This window comes from Lonchura striata, chromosome 3, assembly GCF_050655825.1.
Source record: "Lonchura striata isolate lonStrDom1 chromosome 3, ASM5065582v1, whole genome shotgun sequence".
NCBI lineage: Eukaryota > Metazoa > Chordata > Aves > Passeriformes > Estrildidae > Lonchura > Lonchura striata.
Genome location: NC_140705.1, coordinates 79,606,721 through 79,627,218, shown reverse-complemented (window position 1 = coordinate 79,627,218; position 20,498 = coordinate 79,606,721). Strand labels below are relative to the sequence as shown.

At 38.2% G+C, this 20,498-nt stretch overlaps 1 protein-coding gene across 1 annotated transcript; it reads right to left on the bottom strand.

The window, feature by feature from the left end:
• Positions 1–17,200: 17,200 nt before the first annotated feature.
• LOC144245998 (uncharacterized) lies at positions 17,201–19,672 on the bottom strand. The gene is made up of 2 exons (XM_077781786.2): positions 17,665–19,672; positions 17,201–17,400 (listed from the first exon to the last, which is right to left on the bottom strand). Exon 1 carries the CDS (start codon positions 18,998–19,000, stop codon positions 18,146–18,148), a length of 855 nt encoding a protein of 284 aa, XP_077637912.2. The 5' UTR covers positions 19,001–19,672; the 3' UTR covers positions 17,201–17,400; positions 17,665–18,145.
• Between the last annotated feature and the right edge of the window lie 826 nt (positions 19,673–20,498).

Sequence of the window (20,498 nt, the reverse complement as noted above, 5' to 3'; positions counted from 1 at the left end):
TTGACTTTATCAGCACAATGAATTCTAGTCTTACAAATGGAGGGTGGAAAACATTTAATTATTGAATCTTTTTATCAGATTTTGATTCTCAAGACTAATTCAGGTGTGGATTGCATAAATCTCAAATACAGTGAATGGATTTGTTGGTGTTATTGCTTTTCTTGTTTGAGCAACAGTGCCTTGTGTACATTCAGTCCCAGCCTAGCACTTCAAAAAGCACAAGATTTGTTCTACATGAAACAGTATCTGCCATTAACTGGTAGCAAAATACCACCTTGGTGTAGAAACCAGGGAAAGTTCCTCTGGGAGCTTGGAGGGGTGCCAGATGCTTAAAGGATCTGAATTTGAGCTGTATTCCAATACTCGATACTAATAGTATATTAAACTTGCTAATAATTCTAAGGAAATCAGAACTGCGTCCTTGGTTTGTGATTTACTTCTTTATTCCTTGGAGCACAATGTACATAGTGAAGCTCAGCAGTACAGTGAGGCTGAATGAATATTCAAAAAGTACCTCAGGATCCTCAGATGAAAATTGCAATAGAAATGGAGATAGCTATTATTACTGACACACAAGGTTACTTTATACCTGGTTTCTCTACGTGTTCCACGTTTTTCTGAAAACAATGTGAAATCTATGAAAGAAGGTCTAAGTACTTTAATGCAAGACTAGTGAGAGAATGAGAGCTTGAATTTAATTCTAACTTAATTAATCGCAAAACTTGTTTCTAGTCCAATTGTGCACATTTTATATTATAGTACTTGATGAAAGAAATCTTGATTTTTATCAGAGTAAATGAAAGTAGAATTACATTTCACAAAGACTAATGAAGCACTGGTGGGAGGGGGAAGAGTGGAAATATATTTTTCTGCATTTGTGCAGGAGACATAATACAATGCTTACTGCATGTATGTAATTCAACATGTAACATCTGCCCGAAGGTGTTCTTTATTAGGCCAATGTAAAAGTGTAAGTAAGAATTCACAGGAATTAATCAAATTAAATAAAAAATAACTGGGAAATTACTCAAGGACTCTGACCAAAACAGAAGAAAAAGGGAGTCACATCACCTATACATTAGACTTTACATTCATGCCTTCTGGTGCAATGTGTGGCAAGGCTTTTCACTAGTGTTGCATGAATGGTTCATCAGAAGCAGAGGTATCAATGTTGTTATGCTTGCATATCCATTCTTTTCACCCTTTAAGACTAGACAAATCAAGAACTGCAGGCAGAAAAAAGGTTGCTGTTCTGAGCAGCTGCTCAAGTGATGGTGGGGACAGGCAGAGGTACAGGCAGAGGTACAGGCAGAGGTACAGGCAGAGGGCAGCTGGTGCAGCTGCTGCTGGGTAGGAAACGACCTGAGGATGGAAGCAGCAGCTGAGGCATGTGGAACATAAAAGGACATGGAAAGACATTCCTGTACTCCAGAGCAGTGATCACACTGAGGGATCTTAACAGCAGTGAGCGCTGATTTTCTGGGTTGTGTCCTGCATCTCTAGCACTAACAAAGAGCAGCAGCAGTTTGTCTTGGGACGGGCCTTTCCTAGAAAACTTTTGGCAGATCTCAGATACATTTATGCCTATTGTTTCAACAGTTGTGTCTGGGATAATAAAATGTGCAGAGAAACACTAGAAAAACTGTAAGGATGGTTTAAATCTTAGATTTGTTCTACATTGCGAACTTCAAGGTCAAATACAGTTTTCCAGAAAGACTTTGGCTATGAAGGAGCTTCTCTACAGATGGTCTCACACTAGAACTGTAGATTACTTTTATATCTAAAAACATTTCAGAAGGACCACACTGGGTTTAGGTGTACAATATGTATATAAAATATGTAAGACATCATTCCAAATAACCTGATGTCCTCTTTAACAATCATTGAAGGTTGAAAAAGTTCTTTGTTCTGTATTTAGCATCAAATACCTAAGCAATTTGTATTAAGTTTTCATGCAGTGAAAAATATTTTAAAAATATTAATAAAGTCAAGCTATTATCTCTAGATGTGAAGTGGAGCCACTTCTTCCAGAAGCACAGTTGGAGATCATGGACTGATTTTCACTTTTGTTAACAAAAAGGCACAGAGCAAGTGGCACATGTAACTTGAAAGTGTCTTGTTTTGATTGTTTGAGGTTTTTCAATTAATTTGAATAAATAGAGTAAGTATTGATTCTGTATGTCTTCATTAGGTTAAAAGGCTCTTAGAGCTTTTGGGAGACTGACTCTTTCCTTGGCTGTACTTCATGCTAATGTTTGCATGTTAAGAAATAGTTACATTTTTAGCAAGCTTGAAAACTTTCCCATTAACTGCAGTTAAAGTTTATATAAAGAGCTGGCTGGCTCTGGATGAGGGAGAAAAAGAAATATGGAAACATTCAAAAATAGTTTGGCTAAATAGAGTAAGTTTAATCTACCTTTTCTATTTTATGCTGTTGGTATTTTATCTCATGCTAGCAATTTTAAAGAAGATATGCTAATGGATTATTTGGCAGTGCAGTTACAGTACTGTCTGCCAAAATAAAGGAAAAAAATTATCTGTGTAATTTCCTTTTTTTCTCAGTGTTCATTATGAGAAATGAGAATTAAGCAACACTATATATTACTTATTTAAAGGAACCATAAACAATATGATTATTTTTAAATCAGTAGGGTTTTTCTAGTAATAAAAGTTTATGCAAATAAAAGGTTTTATTTTATACAAATAAAAGATTTTCTAGTAATAAAAGGTTATAATAAAGGTTTATGTAATAAAAGGTTAACAGAATGTGGGGAATTTGATTCAGTATTATCCCCATACTTAAAGATTTTAATAAAAAGTTCTGAAGTTCTTTTCCCTTTAAAAATATTTGTTTTTTCTAGTAAAAGCTTTTATGACTGTTCATAAAGTCTTAAATGTTCCTTGATGGAAGTTTCATTTACTAATCAAACTATAACTTGCAGCTTAAAAGTTACATTCTTCTAAGAAAGACTAATAGGTGAAATCTATTTAGCTTTGCTTTTAGAAGTATTTAGCACTCTGTATAACACTTTTTGCCCAAAGGAAAGAATATTTCCTATGTTTTACATAATACCCTAGACAGTTTCCTCTGAAGTAAATTTTTACACTATATTTTGAAGTCAATTTTTACACTGTATCTTGAAAAGTAGACCAGGAAAATGAACACTGAGTATGTCAGGGTTTCCAGATGTGGCCAAAACAGTCAGGTGTTAATGAATTAATTTCAGTCAAACCTTAACTGCTCATTTTAGTCCTCAGCAAGTTCCAAGGAGTTTGGAGATAAGCGAATATCATTGCAGCTTGAGTCCTAGCTGTGCAATAATGATGTTCTATTGGGATTTTACCATCCTGTCATGGATAACTACGATTGTCTGACTCTTAGAATTAGGTCACTACCATCTGCTAAAGCATTCTCTATTTTGATGGGAGAAAATTTAGTTTAAACATTCCAAAGTCACCAACTGCTGTGAGTAAAGGCCACTGGATGGAAACTGTTGTCTTTAATAAACATAATGAGCTCTGAAACACACAAAACTCTGAGTATCTTGGATGACTCTCTCCAGGGTATGGAAGCAGTGTCCTTGCTTAGTACTGAAAAGTTCAGCCTTAAGACAATATATTTTCATTATGTACCGTCATAATTGCAGCCAGAGAGCAATTAAAGAAAAACAACATGTGGAAAGAGGTGAATGTTATTTTTTCACTGGTAATTTTAGAGCTGGGTATAAATGTCAATTCTTGCTTATTATACTCTCAGGATTTGATGACTGAAAGGATTATTTTTACACCTCTTCTGGAAAATTGTCTTGTCCTTGAGACTTACTGAAAGCATCATGCAAATGGTCCAATACAGACTGATCTGCCTTAGAACATGAAGCTATACATATGGGTACACAAATGGATAGATAAAGTTATCCCTTTAATGGCTCTAGTAAACAAGTCATGTATCGGGGCGCGGCTCTCCGGTACGGAGGCTCCGCCGATACGGTGGTAATAAGAATGCGTACACCACGGCAGGTCGTCTCTCAGGCGCTGCTTTATTCGCTGAGGGCTGGGTGTCAGGGAGGATCCGCGACCCGTCCGCTCGGCAAGGGAGCAGGCTCCGAGAGCCCCGAATAAGGGGCGGGGTAGGGCTTATAACAGGTGGCAAATAGGAGGGACAGGGTACAAAGGGTCCAGTAGGAATGGGGTTCGGAGGAGGAGTTGGGATGGAATAATTGGGGTACAGCAAATGGGGATGAGGGAAGGGGGCGATAACCAGGGAAGAGCCAATTACAGACAGAGAACTTAGGAACATTCTGGAACTAAAGGCAAGTACAAAAATGATTGACATAAAGATGGACATAACTGACAGTTACATAACATAAGGGGAGTGGTAGATTCGATGGGCAGCTTGGAGGCGGGAATTTATACAACAGCCTCCTCCCAAGGCATATTCGGGGGGGCTTTTTCCAAGTCCCCTACCACAAAGTCATATAAATCCCTCCTATGTAATTCTCCATACCTATACTTTGCGACTAAGTGGTCCTTCATGTGTTAGAGATTTAGTAGAAGACCCTTAAAATGCTGTTATAATTTAAAGGCAAAAATTAATCAGTTCCTAAAGAATTCTTCTATTATTTTTTAAAAAGGAAGCAATGTAAAAATATTCTTAATTTTTTAATTTGTTAATTTTAATTTTTGGGTTTTTTTTTCAGCTAAGTATGCTTGCTCTCTGTAAGGTGTCCATATCAGTGATATAAGATGCATGTGTATGTAAATAGTAATTAACAAAATTTAACTAACATATATTACTGGATAAATTTATAGTACTGGACTGTCTTAAATGTCTCTTCCCTAAAAGATCCAAGCTATGTAGAGATAATAATTTTGGTATCACATCTCTTTAATTATTTCATATATATTCATAAGTAGAAGTGAAGTGTCTTGAAGGAGTATTAATATTCCTGAGAGATAGATCTAAGAAAGGGAGCACTCTTTAATGGAGATCAGTATATTTTTTTCAGTATTTAATGGTAGGTAGCTGGCAATTCCTTTGAACAGCTGAAAAAACAAAGCAACCACAATAAATAGCTGTATTGTGCTTCTCCCCATTCATCTTGATCTGATATTTTGATTATGACCTTTACTTTTTGTTGTGCAAAATCTTCATATTTATTCTCTATACATGTTCTAAATTTCCGTATTTATGGATGTCATTACTAGGCAGGTGCTGAATAAAGCATCATTCTCTTCCAGTAGGTGGATGTGAAATCAGTATTTCCACAGTGAAAGCACTTAGACAGAACTTTGGAAGATTTTTTAAAAGAAATTCTACTTATGTATGTCAGGTGGCACTATTTTCATGGACCCCCTACCTACATTTGTGTCTTAAGTGATGATAGCATTCTGTGACTTCATTTTTGATACAGGTGAGAGTGCTGTCATTTCAGTGATGTTTTTTAAATTACTGACATGTCTACTTGAGTGGGGATATGCTTATAAGAACAGCTGTCATATCATGTAGATTCAGTGTTCATTTTTTAATGTACATGACTTCCAAACCATTAACCTTTGGGTCAATGTCTCTAAAATCTGAATCTGTTTTCTTACAGGAGTTTTGTTTTTCTGTAGCAATGTCAGAACAACTGTAGTTTCCCTTGACCATGTGTAGAGTTTTGTATCAACAGCATGGGACATAGGGTAAATAGGGATTTTGCTAATTGAACAATCCAAAAGCATCTTCCTTCAAAGTAACAGAAATGTGTTCTTTTAATCCTAGTTTATAATTATGTCCTCCTTCCTCCCATTGTATTCCATAAGCTGTGATTAAAGCTCAGTCCTGAAAGAACTCTTCTGAAAGAATAATTTTTTAAACTGTGTTTGATTAAATTCAGTCTCAAGCATTGTGACTGGAATTTCTACTTTCCAAGTCAAGTCATTGACTTAAGCAGGATCTAAAGACCATATTTAAATGCTTTCATATATAACACACTTAATTCCACAGGTGGGTCTGACTAGAAGCAAGGTCTTTATCTAATTAGGACCAACACTGTAGCATTCAAATAAAATAACTGTGTTAGAAACCTGCTCTGATAGATATGTTCTTAGAGGGGAAAAATATTTTTGTTAGAAAACCAGTTAATATTGTTTTAAATATTAGTTCTTTGAAGATAACATTGAACTAGCTTGTGAACAATAAACACTATGTCTACTGGTACAAAACAAAAGTAAGCCTATTTACATACACACAATTTTCTTCTTTTTATTATAAGCTTTCTAGTAAATATGCTGAATACTTAGATTTATCAAATACTTGACTGTGGCCTGTACCAATTTGGTATGTAAGCAAAGATTTTGATTTGGAAGTTGTTTTTTTTCCAAAACGTTTAAAAGCATCAAAAAATAATTAGTGTTTACTATTACATCTCAACAACTCCGACTCAACATTTCTTTAAAAATGTAGATTAAGTTTTTGAAGACTGAAATGGAAAGGAAGAGCAAAATTATACGAGACCTCCAAAACGAGGTAAGAGGAACATTTGATTGTCATCTCAATTCAGATTTCATATTGGAAGAGAGTGTGGTTTGGCTTCATATGTAAAGCACCTTTTTGTGGTAGGCAAAAAAGGCACCACTGAAATTCTCTGAACAGAAATGCAAACAAAAATGACTATGTGCATATAGAAATAGTGTTTCATTGAATGCAGTTGTTGACTCCATGCTAGTGGTGCTTAGTTTGATAGCACACTTCTGTAACTTTAGCTACTTTTTCAGAAAGGAAGTTCTGTCGGTTATTGACACACAGTGAAACTTTGTTCTTATTGTTATTGCTTACTTTAGAAATAAACAGCAAGAGGAGGAAAAAGGAAATGCAATATTGGAACTGAGATTCTTAATCAAATTGAAAAAAACCTCAAACTCCTAAAATGTTTTTTTAAGCTTTGTGTGCCATGAATATCAATCCCAGATTGATTCCAAAATTCCAAATAAAGTATAAAACATGTTTTAAATAATGTTTATTGGTATTAAACTGAATTTATTTTGAAATTTGGTCTTCAAATAGAAATATAAAATATTTGAGCAGCATTATATTTCTTTCCCCCCTTATCCCTTTCCTTCCACACAATTTGCCTAAATCAGGATGCAGTTTCTCTTTCCATTCCTTCATTTTTGCAAAGGATGTTGCACTTGAAAATATTTTATTCATATGATGCCATATGATGGTCTCTTGCCAACCAGGCTTCTTGTCTTTATCTGCTTTGTTCAATTATTTTGCGTTTCTAAACTATTCTATGTTTATGAAAACTTGATCTCTTTAAAGCTGTCATATAAACAGGAATCCCTGATTTCCTTGGTCTATGAGATTGTAGCTACATATGGTCAATCTGAAAAATGTGTACATTGGTTTTTAACTCATAAATGTATCTTAGTTTTGGATTAATTTTTTACAGTAGTCAGGAAGGGGGCATGGATGAACCATAATGTTATTTGATCCCATTTCGCATCACTTGCCTGGGGCAGGAAGAGGAGACGCTCTCATTTCTGGGTCTGTTTGAGAGGGAAGAGCATGGTGACTGAAATGGTCTGGTACTCTTTTACTTGCCATATAATTATATTGTTGCTGTTACTGTTCATTTTCTTACCTTATTTCTTGTAAATTGTTCTTATCTTAACCTGTAATTTTCACCTTTGTGCCTCCAATCCCCAAATCCAGTCCTGGAATGGGAAGGAGGTGAGCGAGTAAGCTGGTTTGGGAGAGTCTCACTGGGGTGCTGGATTGAGGAGTATTATTCCCAAACCACAGCAACAGGAAATGTCTCTTTCAGTTGCTCATGTTATTTAGGTCATGCTTTCAGTTGCCTTTATTGACAGTCAAAAGTGCCTTGCTTTCTATTCTCCTCTGTTTTCATTGGATGCTTTGCAATTGAGCCTTTAATAAATCGTATCAGTCTCATCCTATTGAGCAGTCATTAAAAAAATCTTTTCTCTTACTGAATACACATATTGAAACTGTCTGACTGTTAATGATTTGCTTAGGTAGGTCAGTAGACTTCTCTAGTATTTACTGTATTTATAGCAAATTTTAGAAAATGTACTTTGAAAGGAATCTTTCTTTTGGCACTAAATATCAGCTATTCTGTGGAAAAGGAACCAAAAGATATACCTATCTAATGGCTTTCTATTAAATTTTTATACCATGTTTATTAGTTCCTTGAAAGTAACCACTTCTCTCAGTTTTTTTGAAATTTGACTGAATTTAAATTATTTGATTTTGAGAAGATGTTATGTTATTTAGGTCCTGCCTCCAAACATTGACTACACATTGCTTTTAAAAATCTCATAAATTTGGATGTGCTATATATTTAAATAATTGATAGCAATTGACGTGTAGGTTTTGAAACAATAATCTGCATACAGCTGTATAGAAACAGATAATGAAAATGCTTCCTTCATAGCTGCTCTTGTTCTTTCAAATATTGCATTCACCCTTATTTTATATTGCCAAATTGTGAATTTTGCAATCTTAGGCTCTTCTGTGACTGTAAAAATAATTTCCTGTTTAGTTCTGCTCTTTCAGCACATGCCCTAGTGCCATTCAGCTTTGCCATTTGGAGATACAAATAGATGGCAGCAGTCTCCCAGCTGAATGCAGCAGGTGTCATGTAGTGTGTGAGGAGAGGACATTGTACAGAAAGGCAATTTTTAGCCTATTCAAGGCTTTGGGGAAAAAATTAACACAAAAAATTGTCTTGGTATTGAGGAAAAAATGTGCCAGGTAGAGCACAAAGGATTAGGTGTCTTAAAATCATCTGCACTTTAGAAGGCTTTAAGTGCTTCCTGCAAATACCACAAAGTATCTGTCAGACTTCTAGCTGTAACATCAAGTGGATTGTGTTAATTTAGTCTTAAAGGATTGGCATGTAAACAGATATGCTCTTATTTCAAGCAATTTCTGTTACTGACAGAGAAACCTAGAAGTTTGGAAATGCAGAAGCACCAGTAGAAGTAAGATGCTTGCAAAAATGTAGAATAAAATAGAATATGTATAAAAAAAGATTCTTAAAAATTTTCTCCTTTGTAGATGGCCTGTTACAGAGTGAGCAGCTAACTTTTAGCATATAATATGGTTTGTGGGAAATTGTGCCTGTTTTGTGTCTGATAGTTACTCATATTTGCCAGGAATATAAGTCTGTAAATGTTTCTATTTAAATCCTGAACTGCTGGAAATTTGGAATGACACAGCTTTATCATCAAGTTTTGGACTTTGAGGAATAATTATGGGTAATGAGACATGCAGCTTTTGAGCAGTAAGTTCATTAAAAGATTGATTCTCTGAAAATTCAGCTGCCTTCAGAAATCTTGAAATATACTTTGCAGATAAAAATGTACCACTTTTAAATAATATGCATAGTCAGCTGTTAAGAAACGTTCATGAGAAGTACACTTGCTATGACCTAGACCCAGATCTTTACAATAATTCTGAAAGAATATAAGCATGAAAGTTAGGAAATTTCCTGGCTAGATGCATTACTTGGATTGTCTGCCTATGACTGACAGATCAATATTCAATTTGATATAATTGGACTGGATAAATTGCATTTTTATATCCCTTCTTTTCCAAAGAAGTATTAATGTGAAATATATGTCAAATTTGCTTTCATGTCCAAAGCTATTAATGATTAATTTCAAGTAAAAAATCTAGTATGTATTGAAATGTACCTATTGAAATAGATAATTTGGTTGAATTAAAAAAAGGTGAAAAATTAATCCACAGATTTTTGTGGGTATTCTGTTAGACTAATTGTCTTCAATGATTTTTTTGGTTTGTGCAATATGGAAAAACTTTCAAAGAGGGGATTAAAATCTCTGTGCTTTTTCTTTCGTGACTGTGAAATAAAAAAAAAAATTCAGGAGTAGAGCATCAGATCTGCACTCATTAAGAAGCCAAGCTTAGATCTTCCACAAGCTCATTGTCATGCAAGGTGTCAGCTCTCCTTCTGTGAGTCTGTGAGGTAAAGGTGAACTGCTGAGTTGCTGAATGCTGGTGAGGCATGACCTGCCCAGAGGCACTAGTAATTAGTGTTAGTGTTACTAACACTAGTAACTAGTGTTAGTAATTTGAGGTTTAAATACTGTGAATTGAAGGACTAGAGAACAGAGAGAGAGGGAGAGAGAAGATGAACTAGAATGTATGTATTTAAAGCATCTCTGAGAGTGGTTACAACTTTTTAGGTGTGACTTGTTTGGATTTTATATAATATTGAAAAACACAAGCCCAGTAAGACCTGATGTCCAACACTTGCTTAGCCTTAAATCACTGAAATTCATTTATCTATTTTCAGCTAAGCTACCTGACTAAACAACAATTATTCAGATCAATACTGAAGATTTTTTTTTTGCACTGTTTTGGGGTTTTATTTGTTTGTTTGTTTTCTTATTGTTTCTCAATCCTTACTAGCTAATTTTACCATTTTCGTGACGCTCCAGAACCTGCACCTAAATAGCATAGTTGACATGCTTGGTCTTTTGTTTTCTGTGTAAGCCTTTTCCTCTAACAGAACCAGTTTCTACGTAATTTACCTCCCCATGCCTTTGTAGATGAGGCATCACTCACATCTATGTGCACATGGGTTTCCTTAATGTATTTGTATTTCTTAGATACATAGAATTGTTTGGGTTGGAAGGGACCTTAAATAGCATCTAGTTCCAACCTGTCTGCACTAAAATTTCAGTGTTTAATTCAAGGCCCTACACAGGAATGATGGACCTGGTCCATAGTCATCTTAAGTAACCAGAGAGACAAATTAATCACTTCCCTGGCATCCTTTTGGTCTGACAGTTTTGGTTTGCTTTGAAGCTATTTTGTCATCACTGATGATGTCCTTGTGTCCTCACAGCAGTGAGCTGCGCTGCTGACTGGTGCCTGGGCAGACGGTGAGTGCAGCTCCTGGCGGACACAGCACACACTGATGCAGCCCCCAAAGGACAGACTGTATGGCTCTTTCTCTTGTCATTTCCTGGCCTTTCTTAGGAGAGATTTGTCTTTCTCTTTCTTTTGGTGTATGCAACACTTTTGTATTAACCAGATGAGGTTTTTAAAGTATCCATGATAGTCCTCCAGGTTCATAAACTTTATTCAATTTTTCCAATCTATCAGCATGTAGTGTTTTTTGTAATCCAGAAGGTATTTCAAGAAAGCACAACTGGTTAATTCTGATATAATTTTATGGATCAATTACCACACTCAGCAGATTATTTTGCATTTTGCTGATAATCTCAAGGAGCATTCTATATGCACATTCATAGGCCTCTGAATATTTTAGTGGCTTTGAGTTGAGGTAGAAGTGAAGAATTATTTCTCTCATTCACCAGATATTTTTGGTTCTATTTTTAGTATAAAAGGTCCCATGAAGGTTGAATCAAAACTCAGAATAATTGCTGTTACAATTAATAAGCCTATATTCTATTCAGCAAAATAAGCAACAGCAAGCTCCCGTTTTTCATAAAGCATGTTTAGAGACCTAAAAATGCCTTGCCAATGTATGTAGACTGCTCTTAATCTAGAGAAAACATAGTCAAGCAGATTTTATTAATACCATTTGAAAAAAGTACCGAGTTAAATACAGTTTTGAGTCATCACATAGTGAGAGTTGATGTTTTGCAAATATTAAAGTAAGGAAAGAAGGACTTCTAGAAAGTTTCTACCTGCAAACCACTCTCCTGTGCTTAAAAGACAGAGCAGACTAACTTGGAAAGTAAGAGCATAGCAGCATTTTACTTAGTATGTTGTTTACCACAATCTGCTTTGCCTGTTTAATATTTTAAACTATAACCATTCAAGAATGGATGTAAAATAATGCAGTTCCTTTTAAACTTCTTCAGGGAAGGTTTTAAATACTTTGCAACACAGCATTCAAACTCAAACCTTGAAAGCAAAGTCTTTTCATTGCTACCTAATGTAGAAAGAGTAGTTCTTGCCCTACTTTGCAGATCCTGGCAGCTCTGTTCTCTGTTATTAGATCTTGCCAAGCTTTCCACGTGGCTTTGGCTTGGGTATTTGTAGCCAGGAGAAGTGCTGTAGTCTCAAGGGAAAATCTAGACTCCTTTTAAGGGGCATCATGAGGAGCTGAACAAATGGGCCATTGTTGGTAGATAAAGTAATGAAAATGTTCAGCAGTCTGTTTTGACTAAGTGGTGGCTCCCATCCAGAATGTCAAAAATGTTGAAATTATAGCTTGTCATGGCAATAGTTATTTTCTGCTTTAAAACACATGTTGTCTTCAAGCATTTTGATCTGTTTATACAGACCTTTACATCTGTCAGATGACTAACACATGGTCTGTGAGGTGAGCAATGCTCTTCCAGTCTAGCCTCTCCTTCTGTGTGTATGGAGTTGAACGCATTTATCCTTGATATAAAAAGCTCATTCTTCTAATTAATAATTTGTCTTTATTACATTGTTTGCAGTAAAATTACACACACTGCTATACACAAAATGCAGTGTGGATATTTACACTAGATATGATGAAGCTAATCTAGTAGACTGGCTGAAATGCTGTATTTTTATTTTGGAAATTTCACCAAAAATGGAAGTTTTTTTGTTCTTAGCAATGCTTGCCAAAGGTGATCACAGGAAAGTCAAAACAGAGTAGAATGAAATTTATTTTGTCATTTCTCCTCTGCTTTGGGAAGGTGAAAGTATGTCAAAAAAGGGAAGATGCTGGTTTAGAGATGCTAATTCAACATGCCAAGCATTACAAACTAGATGGACTCATGGCTGAGCTTCTGACATATAAAGTGTGACATGCTGACATAAATTCAGTAACTTGAACTGAAGAGTTTATAATCTAATTTATGAAAAATAGATTTAGAGGAAATGTTGGTATCAAGCAGTCTGAATCTTGCTTTTTGTTGGGCATGGGGGTAAACCCCAGAGGCCTTAGCAGCTGTGAGGTATAGCAGACAGACATCACACACATTCAGAGTTTTGGCCACCTTGAATGCGTTCATGTAAGCGTGGACACATTCTCAGGTGCAGTGTATGCCTCTGCTCATATAGGACAAAGGGCTGCACATGTCAAACAACACCTAGTGCAAGCATTTTCAGTATTAGGGGTTCCAAAAATGATCAAAACAGATAATGGCCCAGTGTATATATCCAAGGAGTTTCTAGAATTTCTCCAACAGTGGGGAGTAGAACATAAAACTGGCATTGCCCACTCCCCCACAGGTCAAGCTGTAGTCGAGCATGCACACCAGATGCTCAAACAGGTATTGAAAAAACAAAACAGATCAGCTCTGTGGATGTCTCTACGAGAGAGGCTCTGTAAAGCCATGTTTGACATCAATTTTCTGAACTGCTCATTTGAAAACATGAGTCCACCTGTTGTACATCACTTTAACAGTGGCAAGCAGTTCAAATTGTCTCAGCATCCCCTGGTCTTGATTAGGGATCCAGAAACTTGGGAAACCAAGGGTCCCTATAAACTTGTAACCTGGGGTTGTGGCTATGCATGTGTTGCTACTCCCTCAGGCCCTTGGTGGATTCCCCAGAAGTGGGTGAAACCTTTTGTCCCCAAGAATCCAGGTCAGACAAAAGGGGACAGGAAGCAAGTAGCTGATGCTTCAAAGAGAAGACGTCGCCAGATGAAGAAGAAGAATGTTCCCAAGCGTGAATTCTTCCGGCAGAAACAGAAACTTTAATATGTTTCTAAAATGTTTGTTTTCCCCTTTTAGAGAAATCAATTTTGTTACTCCTTGTTATTTTGTTCCTTGTAACCTTAGCGTTCGGGATCCTGCGTCACTTGATTTTCAAGGCTATCAAGGGTCTTGTACCTTCTGCCTCAGAAGTCAACCACATAGGGCTGGCTAACCTGAGGAGGCCTGACTATGCCACCAACTGTAGGTGGTGGGAAACCCATACTCAGGGTTGAATTGAGCCCAGTGAATTCCTGTAACCTTGTTTAACAAATAAGGGGGAGGTGTTACAGTGAGCTCATGTGGGCACTCTATTTCCCCTTCCCTGGGACCCTGTGACTCTGATCAAGATAAACCTGGACCCCTCCTTCCTGCCCCAGCAGGGTTGGCGGAGAGCCAGGGAAGCCCATCCTGTCCAAAGTCTGTATAGACCCCTGATATTTCCTGTTTGTTCTCTTTTGCCCCGCTCTTCCCTTGGACACCACAGAATAAAGAGAGCTGAACCAATGTATTTCGGGGTAAGAGCCTCTTTTGGAAATCTTTGCCATCTCCTGATATTCCTCCCCTCACAGCCTCGGACCTCTGAGCTAGCCTAATATTTAGGGGGCTGTGCAAAGGGGGGGAACGTCACTTCAGTAATTATAGAGTTGTTTTTTTTACATTCAGCTACAGTAAATAGCTCCAGTACATGGAGCTTAATTTCTTTTTGTAGCTTTTGCATCAATGCAGCTGTTCAGAGAATATTATCTTTAGTAGGTGACATTTTGGAATGTGCACAAAAAGCAGGATGCCAGGAGATAACAATAAAGACTAATAGTCTGGTTAGAGAGGAAAAGACTTCTTTGACAGTTCCCTGTATACTGAAAGATATAGGAGAATATTAGTAATGCATTTTTCTGAAAACAGAAGCATGTGCTTTTCTTTTCTAGGCATAGTTCACTGTCAAACTGTGGAGGTATATCTTTGCCAAATATTATAGTGTGTTGGGGTGGAAATTCAGAATAGAAACCAACATATTTTCTTTGCCTATTTGGGGCTTTGTCCTTTTTAATATAATTCAGCATGGTGATCTGTCTAAATTCAGTGTTGCTGTGTCTCTCCCTCAAATCCACGGGGACAAAACCCCTGTGGAGCCCGGCCAGCTGGGCAGTGGGGTGAGGCGGGCAGAGGGAAGGAACTTCTCCTTGGATCCCGGGGGGCTTGGAGAAGCTCCCTCGTGAGTCCAAAGACAAGCTGGTCCCACAAGCAAAGGAAAGAGGCGCTCTCCCTCAGGATTAGTTCCAAAGTTTAATGAGAGCCTGAAGAGGTCCCCAGGCCACATGTGGCTTTGAAGGACCCCCCGAGAAAGAGAGCGAGCCCCGCCCAGAGCAGCCAGATATAGGGAGGGTGGGGAAAACTTAACAGCCAATGGGGGAAGGACATGGGAGTGGCTCACACAACACAACACAGTGTTATATAGTACAGCCTCTGTTTTTAAATAATACATTGTCTGAGCTAATGATCAACAAATTACCTTTTTCTTTGCTGAGCATAAGTAGTGAATCAAGACATCAACAGGAAAGGCTTTGTGGGAATGATTTTAAAAAGCTTTGGATTATCACATCACATGAAATACATCTAAAAATTACTAAGGAAATGCTTATTTCTAAATATGCACTTGTTACCATTTTCAGGCATGACCCCAATCTCCCTGAAACGCTTCATCGACTTTGCGGTTTTCACTCAGGTTCATATTCATGGCAGCATGAATGAAAAGGTGATATCCATGTCAGAACTAGGAACTGATCAGAAGATGATCAGACAGATCACCTTGTGTTCCAGTTGTTCTTAGCAGCTAGGTGTCCCTTCATAGATTAGGCTGGTTTATAAGTAGTAAGAAATGTCGTCTCCAGCTCTCTTTTATGCTAGTCCTTAACTTGCTCAGTTTTCTGCTGAAATATTATTTAGTGTGCTTGGTTTGAGGGTTCTTTCCTGAAAATGTTTAGTTTGCAAATACATGCTATTTACTCTCAAAAAAACAGAGAAGTTTAATATGTACTCAGAGCCTTCTTTTTATTTTTTCATAATGCTTAGAAGCCTGATACAAAGTATCTTACCTGATATTTCTGTGCTGAGCTTAAATACGGGGAAAGACTTTTCAAAAGCAAGGAAAAAATAGCTAATTTTAAATCAGAATATTCTGCTTTCTTACCCTTTTCCCAAGACAAGGGATTCTGGTATAAAATGTAAGTTCAGTATCATGGATAGGTCAATGATTCATGAAGACATAGTGTTAATGGCTCAAAAAAAGTCGGTTGGATCCTCTGAATTAGGTCCTACTCCTGACTTCACCTCGTCCTGTTAAATGTCTTTTAGGAGATCATTAAATATGAATGGTGATGAAATTGGAGTTCTGTGTCACTAGATTAAGAATACCCCTAGGTGCCCATCCACACAGTCCCACGTCTGTGTTTTCATTAAGTGAACTGCTGATGGACTTACTGGAGGATCCTTGCAGAGGACAGAGTTTCCCTGCTAATGCACTTCAAGGCTGAAGGTATCTCAGGTCCTCCCAGCTTTGAACACTGATAGAATGTGTTGCTGCCTGCACAGTAGGACATGGATGATACCTGGTTTCCACTCTTGATGTTTTGAATATACAGGGATTTAACTTACAGTTTTGGTACACACATTCTTACTTGTGGTAAATTGCCACCGTGATTTGCTTATCAAGATACAAGAGTATGTGACCTCATTTTTACTCCATTTGTTCCAAAGATGGAGCCAAACACCTTGCCTCCTAATGCCAACTCTATGCTGAGAGAATTCTCATCTTTCAAACATCGTAGCACTGGTGACAATGCTTGCATAGGATTTGTGAATTAAAAAGAATATTTTAGAAAGTGCTGGAATATCCTAATAGGGAAGTATTATATTTCTGGAAATCATGTGTTCTCTAAGTGTGGATAGACCATATCAGGATGGAAGTAAGAAGTATTATCTCGTACAAATTGTGTAGGTACTTACAGCTCTGTATATTGAATGACTATGGCACGGCGAAAATACATTTAGCGTGTGAATCAATCCAGTAAAACTGCCTCAGGAGTATCTTTTTTTTCTTACTGAAAGATATTGTAGTAGTTTCTTCAATACAGCTTATATAAATTTCAGATGTCTGTAGATTGAACTTGCAAAACTTCTTCTAAAAATTGTATATATTTGCCAAAAAGTTCTGTAGTAACAAATATTCAGTGTAGTGCTACTGAGAGAATTCAGGAGACAGAGCCTATTAAAATTAAAGCATAACTGAATGGTATGACTCCACAGAGAGCCACATAAATATATTCCTTAGTCATCTCCTGCCCTTCTCCTTTCATAACTTCTATAATATGTCATTTCTGGTTTAAGACAGATGTTTACAATTCTGTGTTTAATTCAGTGTTTCATGTCCTGCTGCTGTACATCAGAAAAAATGATGTCGTAGAAAGTCATGACCCTTTACTACTCGTGATAAAGGACCTAATTTTTTCAAAGTCGGAAATATGTTTTATATTTAAATTATTTTATTTACATATTTGTTTACAGCACATTATTCATTCCTGTAACACTAACAGATTTTTATTTTTAATACTCAACCTACAGCTTGCAGCAGCACCAACTTCTTGTCATCATTCTGTTCACAAATGTCAAACAAATGGAAAGACCTTCAGGTTAACATCTAGGTGTTCTGCTTCCTTGATCCTGTAAAACATCCACAAGACAATTAGCCACCACTACCAAAAGGAATGATCCGAGGATTGCTAGGATTTTTCTCTCAATAACCTTGCATGAAAGGCAATTGCCTTTCATTGCAAATATAAATTCTGTACAATAGAGTTCTGTATCTAACATGCTGCTGTTTCTAATTAGACTGTCTGACACAGAAGGAATTAGAAATAACATTTTTTTACCCATAGCAATCATCGAAATTATTAGAGCATCAACACAAACACAACCAAGACAAACCTCCTGCTAAAAGCTTGACTAGAAGATTTTTGTGTGCTGCTTATCAACTTGCTCAGGTCAGCTGGACTACATGAAAACAAGAAAAAATGAACCTCCTTTAGCATTAGCAGAGATAGGCAGAGAAAAAGAAATATATCCTGTTTGCTGTGGGACGCTTCGAAGCTGTATTCATTCCCCGAGTTGCGTTTGGTGCTGCGTTAGAATTGCAAGGTGCGATACGAGAAGCGGCCGGAGGGGCGCTGCAGCAGGAGCGTGACCACCTTGCTGCTTGCAAAATGGCGGCGGCGGAAATAGGTGGCATTGTTCACGGGAGCGCCATTTTTCCGTACGGAACACGTCGCCAGGAGCCGCCATTTTGTTGTACGGACAGCTCCTGCGTGCAATCTCTGCGCTAAAAGAAGAGGTCTGCGAGGAATTCCTGCGGTACCGCGGACTGTGCGCAGGGAAAGGCTGTCGGTGCTGCCGAGATGCCTGAGGACATCTAAGGACCCGGGCAGACCGCGGCGGCTGCCGTGTGGTCTGTCGGCGTTTGAGAGAAAGTAGGCAGCGAAGGAAGAGTTGGCGCCGGTGCTATGAGCATTAGTGAATCACCGGTTGTGATTTCTGGCTTTGCGTTTGCAACACCCGGTACGGAGCCCGAACCGTGTTGCCGTTCGCTCGGTCCCTGTTCTGCAAGCTCCGTCTGCTCCCAGCTCGTCCCCGCCGGGCTCTTCGAACTTGCTAAAGGCAAAGCTGTGTTTGTTGCGTTTAAAAATTGCCGCGGAGCCGCTGAGCCCGCCCCGCTGTCACTGGGCACCGTCCCACCGGCACCGGGCTGCGCTGTGTCCTTATTTCCGCTGTTTGCGATGGCTGCGCACTTCGCGTAGCCAATGTGCCTGTGCAGCTCCTGGCTGCGCTGTTTCCTTACTTCCGCTGTTTGCGCTGGCTGCGCACTTCGCGTAGTTTGATGCGTCCGTGCAGCTCCTGGCTGCGCTGTTTCCTTATTTCCGCTGTTTGCGGTGGCTGCGCACTTTGCGTAGCCGATGTCCCCGTGCAGCTCCTGGCTGCGCAGGTTGCGTACCTTGCGGCTTTCCGTGGTCTCAGCTGGGGGCGCTGTGGAGCGATGCGCCCGCTCTCGCCGGTCCCCGGTAATTCGGAGGTCCCTGTCTGTGGGGAGCGCTTCCGCAGGGTTAAAACGTCTCCCGTCCCCAGCTTTTGAGAGGTTAGCCCCCATTCTGGTTCCTTCACAGCTTACCCGACCCTCCGGGTCTGCAGTTCTTGGGTCTGGTCTATGCTGCGACCTTGGAATCAGCTCCTTCCACCCGGGTCTCCGAGTTCCAAACACAGAGATGTTCATTTGAGGAGGAGTTTTCCCGAGTTCTGGTTTTCCTCAAGGATTCCTGGCACAGTTTCTCTTTAGTGAGCTGCCACTTTTACATAGAAGCAGCAGTTAAGGGTTTCTCGAGTCGGGGTTGAAGGCGCTGGGGATGGTATTTCACATTCAGACTCGGGTGTTCATTTCTTACCTGAATTGCAGTCTCACCACTGTGAACTCAGCAGCTTTTTCATTAGCAAGGCACAGAATGGCTAACTAACTCTTGTTACAAGGTCTGTTAAAACTGAACTATCCAATTAAGAAAGGACACCTAGATTATTTTCCCTTTTAACCCAGTAACTGATCCCCCAAAACCTGCAATGCGGACTTTCCTGTCCAGTCGCGAAACATCACCCAAACCCATGAAGAACAACCTGCCTCTGCCCTAAAACCTCCACCTTGCTTCATATTTATTTCTATATTGTAAAATCCCAAACTCTTAAGTTTTCCACCCTGTGGTACTATGCACTTCTAACCAACTACACACCCGTAATCCCAGTGCTATTAATCAATTTTAAAAGCCTGTTCCACAACCTCAGGTCAAATGCAATGTTCTCTTGTGGGTCTGTACCTTTAAGCACAGAAAGTTTAACATTCTCAGCATCCAGGATTCCAACAGACAAATTCTGTGTGTGTATATATATATATATATATATATATATATATATATATATATATATAAACTATATACTTTTGGATTTATTTAGTTTATTTGGCACAAAATGTGGAAATTGGACAACCATCTAGTATATTGTGTTTCCTGTTGCCACACAGTTTTTCACATTCTGTGTTACTGCATGGTATTCTCAAAATGGCCTATGTAGAAATTACTTAGAAATGATTAATGTATTAGTAGAAATTATTTCTTATAATAGTTTAACACTGGCAAAAGGAAGATAAATGAATCAAAATGTAGTGATTACAATTGCTTCTTTCTTTGCTTCTGAAATCTGGACAGAGTGCTACTGAACCAACCATCACCAGCCTGTAGAAGGACTGGAGGATAATGAGTTAGTCAAACCAAAAGGATGACTTGCCATCCTGGGTTAATTAAGTGCAAGTCCCTAATGAAACAGTGCTTTTGGCACATCTGTTTTAACATCATCCCAAAAGGTGATGCTGATCTTTATGTCAAACCATTAAGATGTGTGTAAAACACATTCACTTTGTGTTCACAAGTACAGCGTGTACCCCTGGTGAGCAATAGATGAGTCAGGTGTGCTTCATGTCTTTGATTTTCATTTTGTTTATCTTTGCTCATCTTGTATCTGCTATACAGTTCCATTTTTTCAGAGCCAATTGTCTAATTCAATATTTTTATAGTGGTTAGTACAATAGGCTGTTTCTCTTTGGTGAGTTTCAACATAAATGTTCAAACAAAGAACTAAAATAGGTAATTGACTGTGACGCTTACTAGAACAACATCCAGCTCTTTGCAAATCATGTTTTCAAAGATAGAATCCGGATTGTTGGATTGTCT

Bases quoted from the DNA above. Each gene is read 5' to 3' on its own strand.
- LOC144245998 (XM_077781786.2), bottom strand. From the start codon at position 19,000: ATGAACATCTCTGTGTTTGGAACTCGGAGACCCGGGTGGAAGGAGCTG.